At 42.4% G+C, this 19,962-nt stretch overlaps 1 protein-coding gene across 1 annotated transcript in view; it reads right to left on the bottom strand.

The window, feature by feature from the left end:
• LOC134454841 (E3 ubiquitin-protein ligase RNF213-like) overlaps window positions 1-19,962 on the bottom strand; it is a 113,548-nt gene that overhangs the window by 72,498 nt on the left and 21,088 nt on the right. The window contains exons 2-3 of the mRNA XM_063206000.1: window positions 11,812-11,907; window positions 2,918-3,013 (exon numbers count right to left, since the gene is read on the bottom strand). Of these exons, the coding sequence (XP_063062070.1) occupies window positions 2,918-2,998 (81 nt within the window). The 5' untranslated portion in view covers window positions 2,999-3,013; window positions 11,812-11,907. The remainder of the gene's footprint in view (window positions 1-2,917; window positions 3,014-11,811; window positions 11,908-19,962) is intronic.

The raw sequence follows: 19,962 nt of genomic DNA, 5'->3' as shown, positions 1-19,962 counted from the left end.
ATTAAAAAATCTAGCAAATTCCTCGCACTTGGCATGTGATGCTGCATTTAGGTTGTTATTGCTATGTGTTGGATTAAGCAGGTGGTCAATAGTGGAAAAAAGAACTTTCGCATTATGCTGGTTGTCTGTTATGATTTTGGAAAAATATGCTTTTCTCTCTGAGCATACCGCATTATTGTAGGAGGAGATCTCATCCCTAAGGGATTGTCTATGGACTTCTAATTTAGTTTTCCTCCAAAGACGCTCGGTTGCTCTGCATTTTCTTTTTAAGGCTCTAAGTGAGTCATTCATCCAAGGTGAATACCTAGCTCTGGTTCTTGTCGTCGTTCTAATTGGAGCTATGTTATCTAGAATTCCTCTTAAGTTGTTGTTAAAGCTATCAACCATTTCATCAGGTGTGCAGTGACCATTTAGTAGGTCACCTGATTTGATGAGGTCTGAAATCTTAAGCTCAGCAGAGGCATTAATGCGTCGTCTGTGAATGACATTGTATGTGCGATAGTGTGTTGTTTGTGTAGACATCAAGGAGCGAGGTAGAACGGTTATCTTTGAGCGGGACTGGCTACAAAAACTACAGCTTGCATACAAACCATAGATAGTAACGTAAACAAACGCACCCCCATTTCCGGTCGCGCGGAGTAATACTAGTCAAACCAATACAATCAATGAAGACGGACAATAATGATAATATATCTTCTCTGGAAGTGTATTTCGCTGTGATTTTCGAGCCAAGGTATCGCTGCCCACCTCTGACCACTCGGTGAGTGTCATGTCTCTGCAAACGAAAGTTTAATGCTATTCTATGATTGATTGCTTGAGTGCTCCATTGAAGTCAATGTAAAGGTAGGGGGGCTGCAGTCTTGAATACCCAAATGCTCCGTTCAGCACCAAATGTCAAAATTATGATGAGAACATCTCTACTTCACCCCAGATGTCACACAAACAGGGCTTCATGTCTAAAATAGCGAACCACCACTTTAAGAGCCTTGCTTCCACACTGGATGGCAAATGATCCAGCATCAACCCCCTGCCATTGCCAACATCTGATGTATCATGGGAAACTGCCTTTGTCCCTTACAGGGGCCACAGCTGCCAGGAGGAACTCTAAACCAACAGAAAGAAGCTGCTGTGCCCAAAACGCGACTGGGAGATGTTGGCAAACATTGGCTGGTGTACCCCACAGAGATTGCCACTACCACATTGACGGCTGACCTGGTGCTCTGGACCCTTCAACCAAGGAAGGTATACATAGTCGAACTCACTGTACCCTGGGAGACCTCCATGGAGGAGGCATTTGAACGGAAGCGCCTACGATATTCAAACTTGGCAGCAAAAGCATGACATCACGAGGGACTTCTACCACAAAACTCCTGAGCCATCGAAGCCGCAGCAGAGGCAGATGAGAGGAGCAGCCAGTGGCACTGGCTGAAGAGGAACGACCCCAATTGGGCCCTCCCAAGTACTATAGTGCAACAGGAGGCATGCAGTAAGCCAGTCTAGGACTAACCCAAGGAACTAAACGCCCCTGCCTGCTAATTGGGCTTCGGACGCAAGCTCAGGTCTGATCATCATGCAGCTGTCTGCCTCTGGAGAGGGTGTATAGTGTTTAAGTGCCGAAGCACCCTATGACTCAGAGGAACACTACTGATGATACGTACCCACAAATTAAATTTCCCTTCGGACCCCGAAATCCAACCCCCCCTTTAAGTCCTCCCTCGCCATTCACCTACAAGTCCACCAAGCACATTTACTCGCACAACAATAGTAATACCGTATTAGCCCGAATATAAGACGATCCTGAATATAAGACGACCACCCATTTTCAGGCTCATGTTTTGGGGAAAAAAGTTACTAAGACTAAATTTTGTTTCACATTGGAAACTTCTTTCAAAAATTGTTGGAAAATCTGAGGCATTTACATAGAACAATTATCGCAATATAATTTTCATGAAATTTTCATAATAAAAGACCACAGATGGCTACTCATACCCTTTTCCTTTCTTTGCTCACTTTACCTGTCAAGCGCCAGTAGGCTACAGCCGCCTGGGCCCGCCTGTTCTAAGTGCGACGCAACATAGCCTACACTCAGAGCATTAGTCTGCGCCAGCCAGGCAACCAGTCCAGTAGAGATAGGCTACCTATTGTGCAATGCACAGATTTTGCAAAATGCTTAGTTGACAGCAATATCTAACCAGCAGCCGTCTCGCCAAATCGCCGTTCATTTTATGCATCCAAAGTTTTCCGTTGGACTGTAGAAACCGAACGTGACCAAAAGCAGATTGACGCGTTGCATTTGAAACCCATGCGCTGCCAGCACTACGTTGACATTAGAAGTCGGATTGGTATTCATTTCGTACCAAGGGTAAAACTCTTAGTGATTTTATATGAACAAGACAATCTCTTGCCCTAACCATTATTCTGTGTTGTTGCATCGTTGTGAGGCATATCGTCAAATAGGCACCACTTGTCAAAAGGCGCCGCTCTCTGGCGCACACAGATGACCATTGGTTGGTTGATGACAGCATCCAAAAGTTAGCCTACAGGTTGTTCGTCAGATCACCCTTTTAGTTTCAAGTGGTGTTGTCGGGTGACCAGAGAGAACAACCAAAGCTTCCCTGGTGAGACTGTAAAACCGAACACAAAGCAGAGACGAGCCACGATTGACTGTTGTGTTTTTCCCCTTGCAGTGTTGGGCGCATTGCGTTGACATTGACAGCTGATAGACGTGCGGTGCAACCCCCCTTTTTAGAGTACTATTTTTACGACAAAAAACATGTCTTCTATTCGGGCCAATACGGTACTTCATTCTGCATTTCTTGAATCATGGATATTATTTATGGACATTCATGTCATCTTGGGTGGTATATGATATTAGACACAGATGAAAGGAAAACTTATTTGGTGATATTCACTGTACTTTTTGTAACATTTCTTTAAACGGCACGGTCAGGTCATTCTCCCAACGCTCAAGCCACATATTCGGTAGTGGAATCTCCATCAGTTTGGTCCAGTCCTGAAAATCAGAAAGAAAAAAGAAGTTATGTGGCAATAAAACAATTTCGGGCAAATGTCTATAGATTTGTAAAGAATTTGTGTATTTATATCCCCGAAACGCGGAGCGTCTGGGATGTAATGGTTTTGCGTGTGCCACCGCCACGCCCGCCGTTGCGTGAGGTCTTTCATATTAACGCAATAACTTTTGAACGGATGGATGGATTTCTCCCAGATTTGGTGTCTTAATGCTCTAGGGTAGGTCCATTAACGGATAAGATGTTGGAGGCCAGCACTTTCAAGATGGCTGAACTCAAGATGGCAACATTTTGTTTGGCCAATAACTTCGAATCTGGGACAAATCCATCCAACTGGTCAGGTGTGTTAATGTTCTAGGGTAGATTCATGAACGGATTAGAATTTGGTGGCCAACACTTCAAGATGGCGGAATTTTCATTTGGCCCGTAACTTCTGACTGGGTGGATTGTTTGCCTGGTAACCCTTCATTTTAATGGCTCACAATTACGGAGGATCTACCACATTACGTACAGTGTAATAACCGGTGTAACAATATTTAATTGACAAATACATGATGTAAGTACAAAATTGGTACATGGTGTTACACTACACAGTATTACATTTTATACAGGTTATTACACTGTACCTAATATGCAGGGGTGCACATAAGTGGCACGCACGTGCGCATGCGCACCAAAAATTAGCAATGTGTACTGCCACCTCGGTAACTACAGCGCACTTGCGTACTGACTATCCCTCCTGAAAGATTTCACGAGACTGTTGATGTTGGTGAATGGTCAAACATGTCCAAAAAGAAACAGACAACAGTAGCATAAGCAGTTTCTTTGGAGTTTCGCCAACAACAAAGAAAATTGAGTCAGAGTTTTTAAAAAAACTTTCCGAGAACTGGCTCCAGTCCAGCCATTCCGTATGTGGTATATGGCAGTTAAATCATGCGTTCGGTGTTGAACAGGTAAGGGACGCGATGTGTCCCGTGTTCTCATGAATGATTAAAAAAAAAATAAACATGTCTCTCGCATATTATCAACTGTAAATATAACGACAGTCAGCGCGAGCGCGACCGAGTTGAGCTGCTGAGGCTCTCTCCTCCCATCATTATGAAATTGTGCCGTTTGTTAACTCCGCAGACCCTCGTCATTCTCATTGGCAACTCTGATGCATAGAAGTTAAAATGCTTTTAAAGTGAAAGCATGCATGCATGCGCGTGGCTTCTTGAATGCACGCAATTCCTGGCCAGCTCCATAACTTCTTTCGTCAGCTCCCCTCCACCATATCCCAAACCGGACACCGCATAGGCTACAAGTTTATTCCCCACCTGTCCATCAGTTAGCAGGCATGACGGCGAAATCGGCAAGAACAGAGGTGACATCCAGACAATAGGCCTAATCACTTAACTTGAAGATGACCTAGTGACAGTTTTAATTAAGATTTAAAGAATACAAACATAATCCATTTTTTATCAGCCTACGCTACCTTCACCAGTTGCAGCCTACAGACAACATGTGTCAACGTTCGTGGTGATCATGTTTTAAAATGCATCCTGAGACACTGCCGACAGTGGACTTTTTTTCAATCATTTTTTTTTTATCGCGGCTGAGGTGCGTACCAAAACATATTTGCTGGTGCGCATATGAGTAACGCCCTAAAAAAGTTATGTGCACCCCTGCTAATGTGGTAGATCCACTGTAATAGTGAACAATTAAAATAGTGTTACCCTTTCCCCCGTATTTTTAGTCGTTTATGCACGTCATGATTTATGCATAGATACTAGATATATTTTCTTACATTTTGTATTGAACACATTTAATACCAGCCGTTTTTTGGAATTTTAGCTGTAGACTCCCAGACAATTTCATCATTTTTTGACATTTTTTGAACAGCCACTGGATATTTTGTCTTAGTCCTACAGACTAGTTCGAAAGCCCTAAACCTCAGCTGTCTGTATATTTTTACGGTTTGTTCCTATCGTATTCCATTCAGAAGTTATTCCACTTTAATCGAACACTGGTTTAGGTAGAAATAGCGTTTTTCACCACTCGAACAGAGATAAAGCCTTTTTTGTCACGGGTGTGCTCTTAGACCCGCAATTTAAACTCGGAGAGTCAAAATGCATTTTCACACCCGAAGAACAACTCCAGTAGCTTCCAAGTAAACCATTTAGATGCAGAACTCACCAGGTCAGGCTATTGTTCAGAGCCACATCATCTGAAATGCTAGCTAGCTAATGTCACTTGACTAGCAGTTTTCGTTCTGTAGATAAAAGTAGACGTGCCAAAGTACTCGCCCAAAATTAGGTTACTTCTTGCTGTGTTGCATGCTGTTTTTAATGACATCCTTCCATTTGACACCTATCTTGATTACAGCAAAATTCCTTATCCTTCCATCATATGTTTAGGAATAGGCTCACTAGCAAGGCACTGACAGTACATGTTTTGATTCTCCAGGAAGTAACTTGTGACGTGACGTGACGTGACGTGACGTGACGTGAAATATACAGATCCTGACTTTGTAGGAGTTTTGACTTTGTAGGTGTTTTCATGATATATGTCAGTTCTGTTCATCACATTATTACGAAAATCACACAGAATTATGCATTAGAATGTGTAGATTCAGAATCCATTGAAAAAAACGTCAATGCATGGGAGGCAAAAACGTATTTTTACGTGCCTTGAGAGTGAATGTGTTAATATATAAGTTTATAAATAGGTGGACCGAAGTGGTACAGTAGGAATGATGGGGGACTGGAAGCGTCGCGTTTCTGGGATATACCTTTAACAGTCGGAGGCGACTGCATAGGCCTAGTTGTATATGGCTTCTTATTAATACTTTTCTTTTTACATTCTGGTCACTTTTAATGCATTGATTAACATTGTGCAGAGAGATTAGAGCAGGTGTGTCAAACTCATTTTGGTTCAGGGGCCACATACAACTCATGTGATCTCAAACGGGCCGCACTAACATCACAAAAAAAAAACTTAAGGCGATAATACTGAAAACTAATCCTCTGGTTTTTCTTTTCAGCGTGTTTTAGAAGTGTGTTGAATATGTAGAATGCCTGATCGTCATATGCAGAAATAATTTAACTGATTTCATAATTTCAATGTCCTACACAACTGAAATATTTTTTTAAAAGCCTTTTATTTGGTTGGCCTATATATATGAGCTTTATTAAGTGCCTGTCAGGGTACAAATTCACCATTTACTAGATAAGTGTGACGCACTCTATACATGATTGAGAAAGAGAGAGAGAGAGACGCGTAGCAGGGGAGGATCATTTGGTTGGTTATCAGGTCTTCTTATGTTTAAAGACAGAGCTGAAAAAGCAAGGCTTATAAACAGAGACGTATAACAGATGAGTGAGTTCTAGATCTAGCAGTACCCTACGTGTTCTTTCACACACCCGGTGTTACATGTATGCAAGCACTTACAACTTCACCTCCTGATTGAATTTCCTTTGACGACTCTCTCTGCGGGACGTACAAGAGAGACAGTCTAATAAAGAGAAAGAACACTTCAGAAAGAGCATTTAGGAATGAACGGGTGAAATTCGCTACGCTAATATGGCGCGTACTTGCACATATCCCACCTGTCCGGTAACAAGAACCAATTGCTTGCTGAGCTGCGCTGTCACTTATCCAATCATCTTGCCGCCTCGGCGCAACCTTTTACCACTGCTTGAAGGCAATCGGCATGCCCTGAGAATCTGGGTCGGTTGCTGATGACATGTGGGGTTCACATCGGGTAGCTACTTGCATGGGGTTGCAACAGAGTCCGCAGCCACTTGATCTCACAGACCGTGAGGCAGAACGTATGTCACGAAATTTCGCGCATAACTAATCTGAAATAGTATCCCTGAAGCGTAGCCAAGATGGCTGCTGAGTGAAAGGACATAAACTAAATTACTTTGACTTACAATCACTCCTGATCGTAACACTGGAGCCCAGGGTTCGCCTACTGCCAGGTCTGCCATATAGAGAGAAGCTTAATGAGGATCACTGCGCCCTTGAAATACACTTTGGTAGGGGTCTCACCTGGCGGCCTCAGGACACGAGTCTCCCTGGGGGCGTACTTGGGTCATGCTCGTTGAGGGCTTAGACCAGTGTTCTTCAACTTTTTATTAGGCGAGGCACCCTTTAAATTCATAAAAAATCTCAAGGCACCCCAAACCAACAAGCCGTAACATGGCATCGCATCCGATGCCACACAAGCTTAAAAAAAGTAACACATTTGTAGGCGTCACATGACCTACGTTCAAAGTTGCAACTGACTGGGGCGACCTATATTTACTTTATTGTGCGAAAATGGCAGATGAAAGATTCCACTGACTAGCATTAACTTATCAATTTAGACAAATATGTATTATATAACATAATTTATTTATCAGCCACTTTTCCGCGGCACCCCTGAGGAGGGCCTGCGGCACCCCAGGGTGCCCCGGCACCCCCTGTTGAGAAACACTGGCTTAGACCACTGAGGGGTCATCGGAGCTGAGTACGAGGTCCGGCGTTGGTAGTTTGGGGCAGGCCTATTCCGTCACTTGACGGAAAGGGACCATGGCCTTGAACGCAGGTTGGTGCTTCTTTAGCACCTCGATTTGTTGCTGGATAGCCTCTATCGCGGCAGAGCCGAAGAAGGCCTGAACCGGAGGTGAGGTGGTCCATGACCGCCATCTTATCCTTGTCATTCATGGACAAGAGGTTAAGCCATGTATGCCCCAGTCCAACCGCGGCTCGCTGCATGGCTTGGCCAGACGCTTGTGCCATACAGGGTGACATCTGTAAAATGAGGTTAGACGCTGTTCTGATGTCAGCCCACAGGGTATCAATAGGCTTGCCCTCCGTGAGGACAGTGTAAATGTCAGACCCCAACGCACCTAAGTAGGCCGTTAACAGGATGGACGCACTCAGTGCTCGCGTGGCTTGGGCCGAGGATCTATAAGATCTCTCCCAGAGGCCAGCTGTAAAGCGGTCAGGCTTATGTGGCAGCTTGGGAGCTGTAGTTGCCAGAGAGACCACCCCCAAAGAGGGGACGAGATGATTAGCCAGGGTACACTCTATTTGTGGAGGGTGATCCCATATGCCATCCATGCCCTCCATCAATGGGAGATCTGGACAAAAGCGGCGTTGTCACAACTTTTGTACTTCAGAAATAAATGTCCAAAAAAGGAGGGAGTACCTCCTGGACAGAGGGTGTCACTCGTGGGAGATAGAACCCAAGACTGATTGCTGTTTAAGGGCGGGGGGTGAAGGCCACGCATCGCCCAGCTTGTCAGCTGCTTTTCGCCAGAACGCATGGAGAGTGTACGCCAGTGGGGTGGAATTATCCACTTCAGAGCGTCAGAGCATGCCTGGGATGGTGGGAAGTCTGCATCGTTTGCATTGTCAGAATGTTCCCCGTCATCCAGATAATCAATAGCCGCTACTGAAATGCAATTGAGTAGGGCATCAGGCACCTCAGGGGTTGTTGATCACTGAGTGAGGAAAAGCGCAGGATTAGGGGACTTGGCTGCCCCACCACGGTGTGAATGAGCGTCATCCCAATCCCATCCAGGGTGGATGTTCACTGCCAACTCCAAAGAAACTGCCAAAGAAAGCCTTTGCTTGCATATTTTTACTGTAACACTGCAACATGGTTCGCATGAGCCACCTTCCACCTTGTCTTATGTTTGGTGCTTTATGTTTACTTTATCATACATCTTGTTTTTTTGGTTTCTTTGGTGAATTGTTTTAACTACATATGCTTTCTTGGCCATGCAATACATTGGGGACCTTTTAATTGCATTATCAAATTCTTGTATTATTATTCATTTTAATCCTTTTTGTTTTTAGCTGAACACCAATTCCTATCCAGGGACTACAGATGAAAATTAGCCGTGTGGCTATAATCTGGCTCAATTGTACGTGTATATTGTGCACTGTCCCTGCTAAATAAACAAGAAATTAAATGAAATTAAATAAGCACTGAGGAGGGGCCGAAGGCCACGGGACACCCAGCTTTTCAGCCTCCTTAGGACAGAAAGCATGGAGTGTGTCCCCCAAGGGAGCAGTGGCTTCCACATCAGAGCGTGCCTGAGATGGTGGGAAGTCCACATTGGATGGTAGGGAAGATCTGGACGACTCGTTCAAAGACTGCATAGCCGCTACTGAAATGCAATTGAGTAGGGCGTCAGGGACATCAGGGGTGGTTGTGTGAGAAACTGCGCGGGGGTAGGGTATTTAGCCATCCCACTGCGGTCTCTGTCAGCACCAACCCAATCATTATCATCTTGATGTTCACGGCCAACTCCTCCAGTAACAAAAGTCTTTGCTTGCGTAATTTCATTGGCAGATTGTGACATTGCACCGAAGAACGGTGGTTAAGATGCTGAGTGTAGTCTTGACAGCCTTGAGGCAACACCAAGAGATTGGCTGCAGCTAGCACTACCTCTGATAGCCTTGGCTATTTACCTAGGGAAGGTTAACCGCCTAGCTAGCTAGTGAACCTTTCGATATTTGGGTAACATTCAACAAATTACCTCAGAAATCACACAGGTGACTTAACACAAAAAATATTGCATCAACAGCGATTTCATTTGCTTAGTCAAGAGGACCGTAGGTAAACGAACAGCAGCAGACAATGGGGATAGAAGTGGTCTGAGCTAGTCTGAACAAAATACCTCAGACCGAGTGACAGAGCCGTCGCTTATCTGGTTAAGCTAAGTAAGCCGCAAACCGATCACAAAAGGCTCCAGCCTTAGCAGACCCCAGACAAGGTAGACAGGTAGATATGACCATGGAAGGTCTGATATCCACTCTTACCTTATCCGCTGATTAAAGGTAGGCTGAGAAATGATGCAAAGGTGAAAGGTGATTACTGTAATTCAGCATCCGAAAACAAGCCAGTCAAGTTTTATCAATTAAGCTGAAACAAACGACGGTGTGGTCATGAAAAACGAAGAGGAGACAGAGGACCAGCGCATGTGCGTCCCCCCTTTTATACCCTCTCGGAGAGCGGCTATGATGAGTCCTCGCAGCTTTATGCCTTCGGCGGTGATTGTGAAAGTGCTTCGGTGGATGTCTCTTGACTGATAAGAGAAGTTTTCCATGGGCACGTCCAGATGTACTGACTAGACGTGTAACTGACTAAGCTGACTAGACGTGGAAAACTGCGGATCTCCACTCAAATTTCATAGCTGCCATGAAAGCTGCCGTGAGCACATTTCTGGTACATTTTGTCATTTGGTGGCACACAGAGGCATGCAGCGCAACTACATGTGCTGTAGACTACGTGATCATGGAGCATGGCATAATAGTCATTCATATGCAGATTGAGGCGCGTGATTTAAAAAAAAAAAATCAGGACTACAACATCTGCGATGCATTTGTCGGGGAAGTCTTGACTGCAGCACTTCTTTTTTCCAAGGCTACTGTAAAATCAGTCAATCAATCAATTTACAGGTGAATTTTTAACTGATTATAGGCAACAGATTATCCATACGTTGGGTGTATGTGCATGCATGCGTCATCTTTCATATTTATACCCGACATAAAAGTTTGTTTCTCAGCAGCCTTGGCGAGTGCCATGGCAAGGTGTGTAGTTTTGATGTACATTCCGTTGTTCATGTGGGTGGGAAAATCTGCATTGCAAGTATGAAATTACAGTTTTTTCAACAGTCCACACACTTAAGTATTACGAAATACCAGACTTTAGACAAGCCAAAGTAATTTTGTAATTGTACGCAGCATTTTTCTTTTTAAATTATGCCCACCACTGACACAGCGCCTTCACCTCGCATTCACAAAAAGCATCCCCACCCCCTTGTTTCCTTTCATCATTCTTTCAACCCAAGAGGGCACACAAACGGATCTGTTTTTATGCATGTATTGGTACATCCGGATTTTTTTGTCCGTAGCAACTTTCAAGATTTCCACTTCCGCACTTTAATACAGTAGTAGGAAATCCACACAGTTCTTAGTATGTGATTTCACAACACAGTGTCTACATGGCTAAAATACTAATGTGTGTTAGTCCTACATATCTCCACCTGAGATATCGGCCCTACTGGACCCGAGATCGACTGGTTGGGCACCCCTCCTCTAATCAACTTTTCATCTTTTAGAATTTAGATAGCGACATTTTGGTAATTGTTAATAGCAACTTTAACAGCGGCAAGGCTCGTGGGATAAAGCAGCATCTTTGCCAGGCCTGGGAGGCACTGGCAGAAACATGTGGTGCGTCTCAGATAGTGCACTTGTGCACTTCGGGCACTGTGTTTCAGTGTGTAATTAATACACCATACACACTGAAACATGAACAATGAAGTGCAGAAGTGCACAATTTGAGACAGACGCATGTATGCTGTCTATTTCTTGGTTTTGTCATGCCAGATGTCGATTGCCTTTGCTGACCCCAGTGGCGAAATTGTTTTTTAAAAGAAATAACTCATGTGAAATGTGCAAAGCTCATCACAGAAATGGTTGGGCTTGGATATTTCCCCCTACGTACTCGCCAGATGAAACCCTCTGGCGGGCTGGACTGGAGTGATCAACATGCAGTTATTGTTTGAGCCTGAGGACATTTGGCTCCTCATCCAAGATGCTTTGACATTTCTGGCACATGTAGAGGGAAAGTCTGGTAGTTAAATACTTCCCAAGCCCCTCCCTTCACAACTTGACAAAGGAATCACACGAAGTTCCCTACAGACAGTGTGATTCTTTTTTCAAGTGGATAAAAGGACCTGGTTGAATTAAAATCTTTGTAGACAACAGAATGCACATAAATGCAAACCAATGCCATACAGACCTCAAGCTGAAAATCCTTTCCAGAGAACTTCCCAATCCATGTTTTGATATCATTAACAATCTCAGGGAGAATCCTTTTTGCTTGGTCCGGAAAACACTGAAAGGGAAAGAGGAATGATAGTGATAGTTAGATTGTCCTCATAGGGAAATTTTATTTGCAGCACAATTGCTGGAACCAGAAATGAGACATAGGCAGGCATATCAAACACCAATGAACAGAAAGCAAAAACACAAACACTAGCACACACAGCTCACTAAAGCAGGGATGTCAAACTCAAATTGACCAAGGGCCAAAATCAAAATCTGGAATGAAGTCACGGGCCAAATATCAATATTTATTTATAGGTGAGTAAATCTATGGACAAAACCCACCAAATCCCCCAAAAATGATAAAGGTTTTGAACTGATTTTGATAAATCTAGGTGTCTCTGAGTGATTCTACAATTAGAGTGCATTTCTTGGCAAAGGCAAAATGTAAATTATCAATATTTTTTTAATAAGTGACCTAGAAATTTCCATACTGTATATGTACGGGCCTAAAATCAATATTTATTTATAGGTGAGTAAATCTATGGACAAAACCCACCAAATCCCCCAAAAATGATAAAGGTTTTGAACTGATTTTGATAAATCTAGGTGTCTCTGAGTGATTCTACAATTAGAGTGCATTTCTTGGCAAAGGCAAAATGTAAATTATCAATATTTTTTTTATAAGTGACCTAGAAATTTCCATACTGTATACCTTTAAAGACATAAGTTTGAAAGTACTTATGTCCATTGACAATAATATCGTCATAAATCTGTCATCTGTGCAACTGATATAGAAAATGTGATTCTTGAGCTTCATAAGCAGGATTTTATGACACTTTTTTCATTATAAATCCCTGTAACGTCAGATTTGAATTTAGTCACTCTCCTTACACAAGACATCCCTCTCCAGAAATAATCCCTAGTATCTGTTTTAGGATTTCACCAACACATAAGAGATCAATAGCACAAAAACACTTTGGTTGCACATGCGCCCTAATTTTGCAATAGTGCGACAAAAAAATAGGAGGTCGACCAGCCTTTTGGGGGAAAAACATGCAACTCTGAAAGTCTTCTTGGGTTCTGTCTGCGCCCCATATCGAGGTTTAAACAAATCAGAATTGAAGAAAGGTGAAACCTTTATCTGGTTTGTCGGAGTCCAGTGTGTGTGTGAGCATGGGCAGGGGCGCCGACAGGGGGGGAAAGGTGGTACTGATTCTAACGGCCCAGCCCAACCAGCCCATAACGTTTTTGTCAGTTCTTTATCATGTTGTCATACCCTTCCCCCTGAGCTCTTGCGAAATGGTGCCGTCCAATCTGGCAACGTGCGAGGCGTTGAATCGAACAGCATCCGAAATGCTGGCAGCAGGTGTAGGCCTACAGAGCGACTGAGGTCTTAACCCATAGAATGTTAGTAGTAGGCTACAATCTATGTCTTAACCACATGATGGTGAGCTGGTGGTGACAGAGTAATGAAGTCAGGTTGGTCAGGGGGTAGGGACGACAACAGTCGATCGCAACTCGTTGCCCTGCTTTTGTTTGTGTTCGGTTTTGACCCTCTCATCAGTAAAGTTTTGGTTCTCCCTGCTCACCCGACAGTGTTTGTATGTTGTTACTGTTGAAAACCCCCACACTTCCCCCAACCTTAACGTTCCTGACCCCTCCCCGTTAGGTGTGAGTGTACTGTATGTCTTCTTAAAAGTAAAGAAAGCTAAAATCAGAGTGCTAACCTTAAGACAATTAACCTTAACCGAAATAAGGATATTCCCAACCACAAATTGAATTTGGAAAGATGTATGAATTCTGTCATGACATTTTATTTTTCACCCTTTTCTTTGTTTGATTTGGTCATGATTTCATTTCACCCTGTTCACCCATTTGTTGTTTTGGTTTGACAAGAATGTGAGCTGATACGTTTTTGCTTTATTTACAGTTTCCTGATTTCAAGTGGGTCTTCTTTGATTATATATTCAAGTTTTATCCATTAATCGTTTTGTGTCTTCCGAAGCAGGCCTGGTGTTATGGAAATGAGCCGGCCCAAAGCAGTTGTGAGAAGAAAAGCATGGTGGCCTTTTGAGAAACCAAAATTTTGCTAAGTTTAACATCTTGTCTATATACTCAAATGAGTGATTTGTTTGATTTGCTGTATAAGATTTTCCCAGAATTTGTTTTGTTTAGATTGGATGATAATTTTGGAAAATACACTTTCATGATAGGCCTACAATGAGAAGTGTTGTTTTATTTGTGTCAGTCGGCCTTAGATAAAAAAAAAAAATTTAAGCCACCAAACCTTAACTCTAGTATACAGTCATGCCCCCAGCTTCGAGACCATCCTCCCATGATTTTTTTTCCCCCAAGTTTTAATCCAAGATACTGCTTTGCAGTTGTGAGTTTTCCCTGTTCTTTTGTTTCAGAAGCAGTTGTGTGTCTTTGTGTGTCTTGGCCACAGGAAGCAAAAAGAGTCCCTAACGAGTGTGAACCGCGTGTCTCCAAGTGCGAAAGACGGCTGGCGTTGACTATGCAAAGGATGTGTTTTGAACAATCTAAACTTACTTTCTGTATTGGCTTGAGGGTTATCTACTGATGGGAATTCCAGTGGTGTTTTGAACTTCTGAGAGGAAAGCAGAAGTTGTGTACCAAGCAATACTATAGTAAGGTTTGCGGTGTTCATGTATGTCGGCGTTACAAGCGTGGCACATCTTGGCGGTCATTGTTTTCTCCCTTGGCATTTTTAATTTTTGTTTATTTGTTTTCCTCTGATTTCTCCAATCTGCTACAGCTGGAATGCTCCACAGATTGCAAAGGGGGAGAGGATCCGTGAGTTGTTTACTTTCAGTGGAGGATGGGTGGTGATTGACTGTACTCTGAGTTAACGTGTTGAAGGCCTGTTGCCTGTCCTCCTTTGCCTGTGCCTGTTTCAGACTGTGTGAAGATAAGTTGACTAAATATGAGTTTGAGATGAAGAATTCACACAAAAGCAAAGTCATGAGTTAAGATTGAAATTTAAGAGTTTATACGAGGCAAATGTTTTGAATGGACTAGTTTATTTTCTTGTTTTGATTTCAAGGTGTCAAAAGGGGGAGCACCCCTTGCCCATGCTGAGAGATCCCCTTTTCACACCTTCAGTGGCAGACTGACCTGTTGATTTTCTTTTGTTCATTTCAAGGCAACCATTTCAAATTGGAACTTTCTCTGTGTTGTATTTATGTGTCTTTGAAGTTGATGGAAAGGGGGAGACAGTCCCCACACTGACACATTTTGCCATTTCATTTTATTTTATTCTTGTTTTGATTCTTCCATGTCCTATTAGATCTTCCTGGGTGACACAGATGCTTGTTGTGAACATTGATGTGTGCAGAATGGGGCCTAATGGCCTCCCTCTCCCCCTCTCTCAAGCAAATAAACCTTGCCTTTCTGAATTTCAACTATTGCACTGGAACTAGTCTTAAATATTAATTAGTAGTAAAACCTAGATACTATCAACTGCACCACCACCAGAAAATTTGGCTAGCAGACATTTTTTTCTTACTAGCCAAATGGAAGGTCAACTAGCCATTTTTTATCTCACCAAAATAAACCATGTATTAATTATGTTGCTTTTAATTATTTTATTAAACCAAGTCCTCAACACAGATAACAATATACTCAATATAATTCACTGTCTATTCTATAATTATTTAGTAATTATTTTATTACCTGCATTTCATTATTTTTTATTCCATTTCCTCTGAAAGCATTGAATTGCATCACACATGCCTCTCACATACCAGACCTACGCTGGCCCATACTGTACAGACAGCCTAACACTAGTCTATTACCTCACACACCATCACCCAAACCTCACATACAGTATAGGCCTACAACTCACACAAACACAGACGTCATACACATACCAGACTTTCAACATACACTAGCCAAACACCTTAATCCAATCATATCTTGGTAAGCTTTGTCTGTGTTTTCCTACTTTTCATTTCTAATGAAGGTTCTAATGAATATGTTGAGAACACAGTTGACAGACAATTTTCCCTCTCTAAGACCATAAAAAAGAATGGATTAAATTATGGAAGAGATGAACTCCAAACTTACCAAACTGTCTTCACATCACCACCCAAAGAGGTAATGACTAAAAGGACTAATGACTAAAATGACTAAAATGACTAAAAGGACTAAACCATTATTGAGGGGGATTCAGTGTGTGACACGGTTAACACTGCTTTCTCGGACGCACACAAAATGGCCAATTTAATGCATAATGGAAAGCACAATGGACTTTTTTAACAGTTTTGTTATATTGTGATAATTACTGGGAACCAACATTTGCAATTATCTCGGACAAAACATGTTTTTTTACATGCTAATTTGAAGACTGAATCTGACATTTGGATAACAGGACGGCATGAAAACATCCACAAACCAGTATTAAATATTCATTCTTGCAGAGGAAAATAATGTTATCTGTATTATAGCAAAGATAAATGTGTGCTGATGTCCTAAACATCATTATTTGCTGATGAACAACCTTTTATACGTCATATATATTTTTAAAATGTGTTTTTTAGACTTGAAAGTGGTTAAATAATACATATTTAAACAAAAATCTTTTTAAAAAATATATGGGGGTTAGTTGGTAATATGTTGTCATATGGCAACAACAACGTGGGTTCGATGAACATGCTGAAATCAATTTTCTTTCAAAAACGTGATCTTATTGAAGGAAATTGTAAACAATTGTAACATTATGCAATATAGTTTATTTGAAGTAAAATACATGTAGTTTTATTCATATTTTACTAGGAATAACTCAATGAGAGCCCTGCCCTGTGTAACTCAATGGGAGCTCATTGGAATGGGTACAGGTCTTTTCGTCGACTGGATTCTTGAGAGGGGACCATTCGAACAAAACGTTGGACCATTCGTATAAGGCAGGGGATCTTTCGTCGAGGACGTTCCGTCTACCGCAAAAGCCTACGAAACGTCCTTAAAATTGAACTAAAGATCCTTAGGTTTGAACTAAACGTCCCTTCAGCCTGCCTATATTAGAAATGTAAATCAGCTTTTTTAATGCTCATTTTAACGGGTTTTCTTCAGCCTGCCTATATTAGAAATGTAAATCAGCTTTTTTACTGCTCATTTTAACGNGTTTTGTTTATTTAAATATGTAAATCAGCTGTTAAGTTTTGTTTTTTGTTGATTTAAACATGTAAATCTATAAATAAAATGTACTTACTCATTTTAACTGGTAGGGCTATGTTGTTGGTTTTTTAACGTTTACGCCCTTACATTTTTTGACAATTATCTAGACAATATTTGAGAAGCTTTTTTTTCACGTCTACGCCGTTACTTTACTCCATTACATGTTTTGACAAATATCTGAAGGCAGAGCCGGCCCGCCCAATACGCTCACTACGCTTACAGCGTAAGGCCTCGCGCGACCCCTTACGTCACTTACGTTGACAGTTTAAAAAAAACAAAAACAAAAAAAAACCGCGAACTGATATCATTGCTGATTAATGATTCCGTCACGCAACAAACGTTCATCATGAAACGTCATTTTCCCTGCGGGAACGACAAAAAGAAAAAGAAAATACATGACAATGAGCTTCGAGAACAGCAGTCAGGTAAGGCAACGTAACTCCTCTGTTGTTACGGTTATGCTTCCATTCATTGTGGTCCTTCTTCTGTGGCAAATTTCGTATATGGAGCAGAAGTGCCAATGTCATTGCTTTTGCTTTTGCAACTGCACAACAATGCCGAGTTAAAAAGTGCCCGGGTCTTCGATACAGTCACATGTTGTAAAAAGGGGGATTAACGTTTTTGTTGTTGTTTTAAAAGGTAGAAGTTGTTGAGAACCACAAGCTGAGTAGCGTTTCGTTTAGCTTGTGCAACTTAGTTCAACTGAATCAACAGGGTAGCCTAGGCTAGAGAGAATGTAAGAGGAAAGGGTGGTGTTGTCAACGTTTTACTGTTGTTTCGAAAGGTGTACTAGTTGAATCATAATCTGATAAGCCGTTCGTGTAGCCGATGAAACGTCAGTGCAGTCGAAGCAAAGAAGGAGGGAGAGAGAGATGCGGTGCCCTTGCTGTGTGTGTGTGGTGTGTGTATGAGACTTTGAGCGTGCGCTGTTGTAGGCTATGCGTGGCTGCCTCTCGATAGTTTAGATTAGAAACAAATATCAACATACACAGACATTGGTTTTGGTTTTGACAGGCGCGTAAGATGTTTGATAAGACGTCCGCACAGTCTAAGCAACGGAGGAGGAGGGAGTGAGAGAGAGAGGAGTGCCGTGCCTGTGTGTGTGTGTGTGTGTGTGTGTGTGTTAACAATAGCAAGGGGGCGCGCGCGGCTTGCTTGGATAGACTAATAAATGCAGACCTTTGGTGAATGACTGAAACTTGTGACGAAGGTGAATCCCAATAAGTAGTGAACACAACATTATTTACAATAATGTGTGATAACATTTATAATAACACATGTTATAGGCTATAGCTAAATAATTTAGTTTACTACTGAGTTTCTTATCATAGGCATATTCATTTATTTTTTAAAAAAACGTTTTAGACCAGATTACTGAAGGCAAGATACTTGGGGGCAGGCTATAAAATATGGTAATTTTAAATGCAAACAATTTGATGGAGCTAAATGAATTGAAGCCTTATTTATATTTTACAGGCGCTATGCTTAAGTTTCTGAAAAGCTCAGACTCCAGTCAGTCAGCCAGTGGAGGGCCAGCGCAATGTTCAGGTAGTGCAAGCACAGATGAGCCAGGTGCACCTGCAGCTGATGAGGTAGTCACAGTACAGCCACCGTTGTCAGAGGAAATTCAGCCAGCATCACATGCTAGTACAGAACCAGCAACAGTTTCTGCTCTTCCTTCTGATGCAGCAGAGTGGCCTTCCCCATTAACCGACAGTTTACGGACTGAGCTAGTGCGTCGAGGTCCATTCCGGCCAGGGCTCAATTTTACATACCCTAAAGATAAATCCAGAAGATCATTTCATGCAGGTTTATTTGAAAGACGGCTGTCAAACGGGGAAATGATTAAGAGGAGTTGGCTTTCGTACTCCGTGAAGAACGATGCTGCATTTTGCTTTTGCTGTAAGCTGTTTTCCACTAAAAAACACAGAATAATAGTTGACGGTATCACCGATTGGTCTAACATCAACGCCATTCTGAGACAGCACGAAGGCAGTCCTGAACACACAAGCTGCATGATTAAGTGGAGGGAACTGGACCTGCGTTTAAAACAGGGGAAAACGCTTGACCAGATGCAGATGACCGCTTTGGAGGCAGAAAGGAAAAGATGGCGAGACGTCCTCACTCGCCTCATTAGCATCACACAGTCTCTGGCCGAAAGAAATCTAGCATTCAGGGGTTCGTCAGATAGACTGTACGAACAAGATAATGGAAACTTCCTGAAAGAGATTGAATTACTGGCTAAATATGACCCTGTGATGGAGAGCCATGTCAGCAAAATAAAAGATGGAGAGACACGGGCTCATTACCTTGGCAAAAACATACAGAATGAGCTGATACAGCTCGTAAGTGAGAGGATTCTGCAAACGATTGTGGCTGAAGTGAGGGACTCCAAATACTTTTCCCTCATCTTGGACTGCACACCTGACATCAGTCATCAGGAGCAGATGTCGATCATTCTGAGAAGTGTGACTTCCAAGGGACAGCCAGAAATAAAGGAGCACTTCCTTGGTTTTGTCAATGTTGAGGCTACAACAGGCTTAAACCTGTCCAGAGTCATCTTGGAGAAGTTGGCTGAGCTGAAAATTGTGTTTGACAATTGCAGAGGGCAGGCCTATGACAATGGCGCGAATATGAAGGGGAAACACCAGGGCGTGCAAGCCAGACTGCTGCAATTGAACCCCAGAGCTGTTTTTGTCCCCTGTGGTGCACACACATTGAACCTGGTGATTGCAGATGCTGCTAAATGCTCAAAATATGCTGTTGGCTTTTTTGGCTATGTGCAGAAGTTGTTCACATTTTTTTCTGCTGGCACACAGAGATGGAGCATCTTGAAACGGCATGTTAATATCTCAGTGAAATCATGGAGTGACACTAGATGGGAGAGCAGGCTCCAAAGTGTCAATGCAATCAGACACCAGGCCCCCAA

Source organism: Engraulis encrasicolus, chromosome 8 (genome assembly GCF_034702125.1).
Source record: "Engraulis encrasicolus isolate BLACKSEA-1 chromosome 8, IST_EnEncr_1.0, whole genome shotgun sequence".
Classification (NCBI taxonomy): Eukaryota; Metazoa; Chordata; class Actinopteri; order Clupeiformes; family Engraulidae; genus Engraulis; species Engraulis encrasicolus.
The sequence above is the reverse complement of the archived record's forward strand: the minus strand, read 5'-3'. Positions and strand labels throughout refer to the sequence as shown.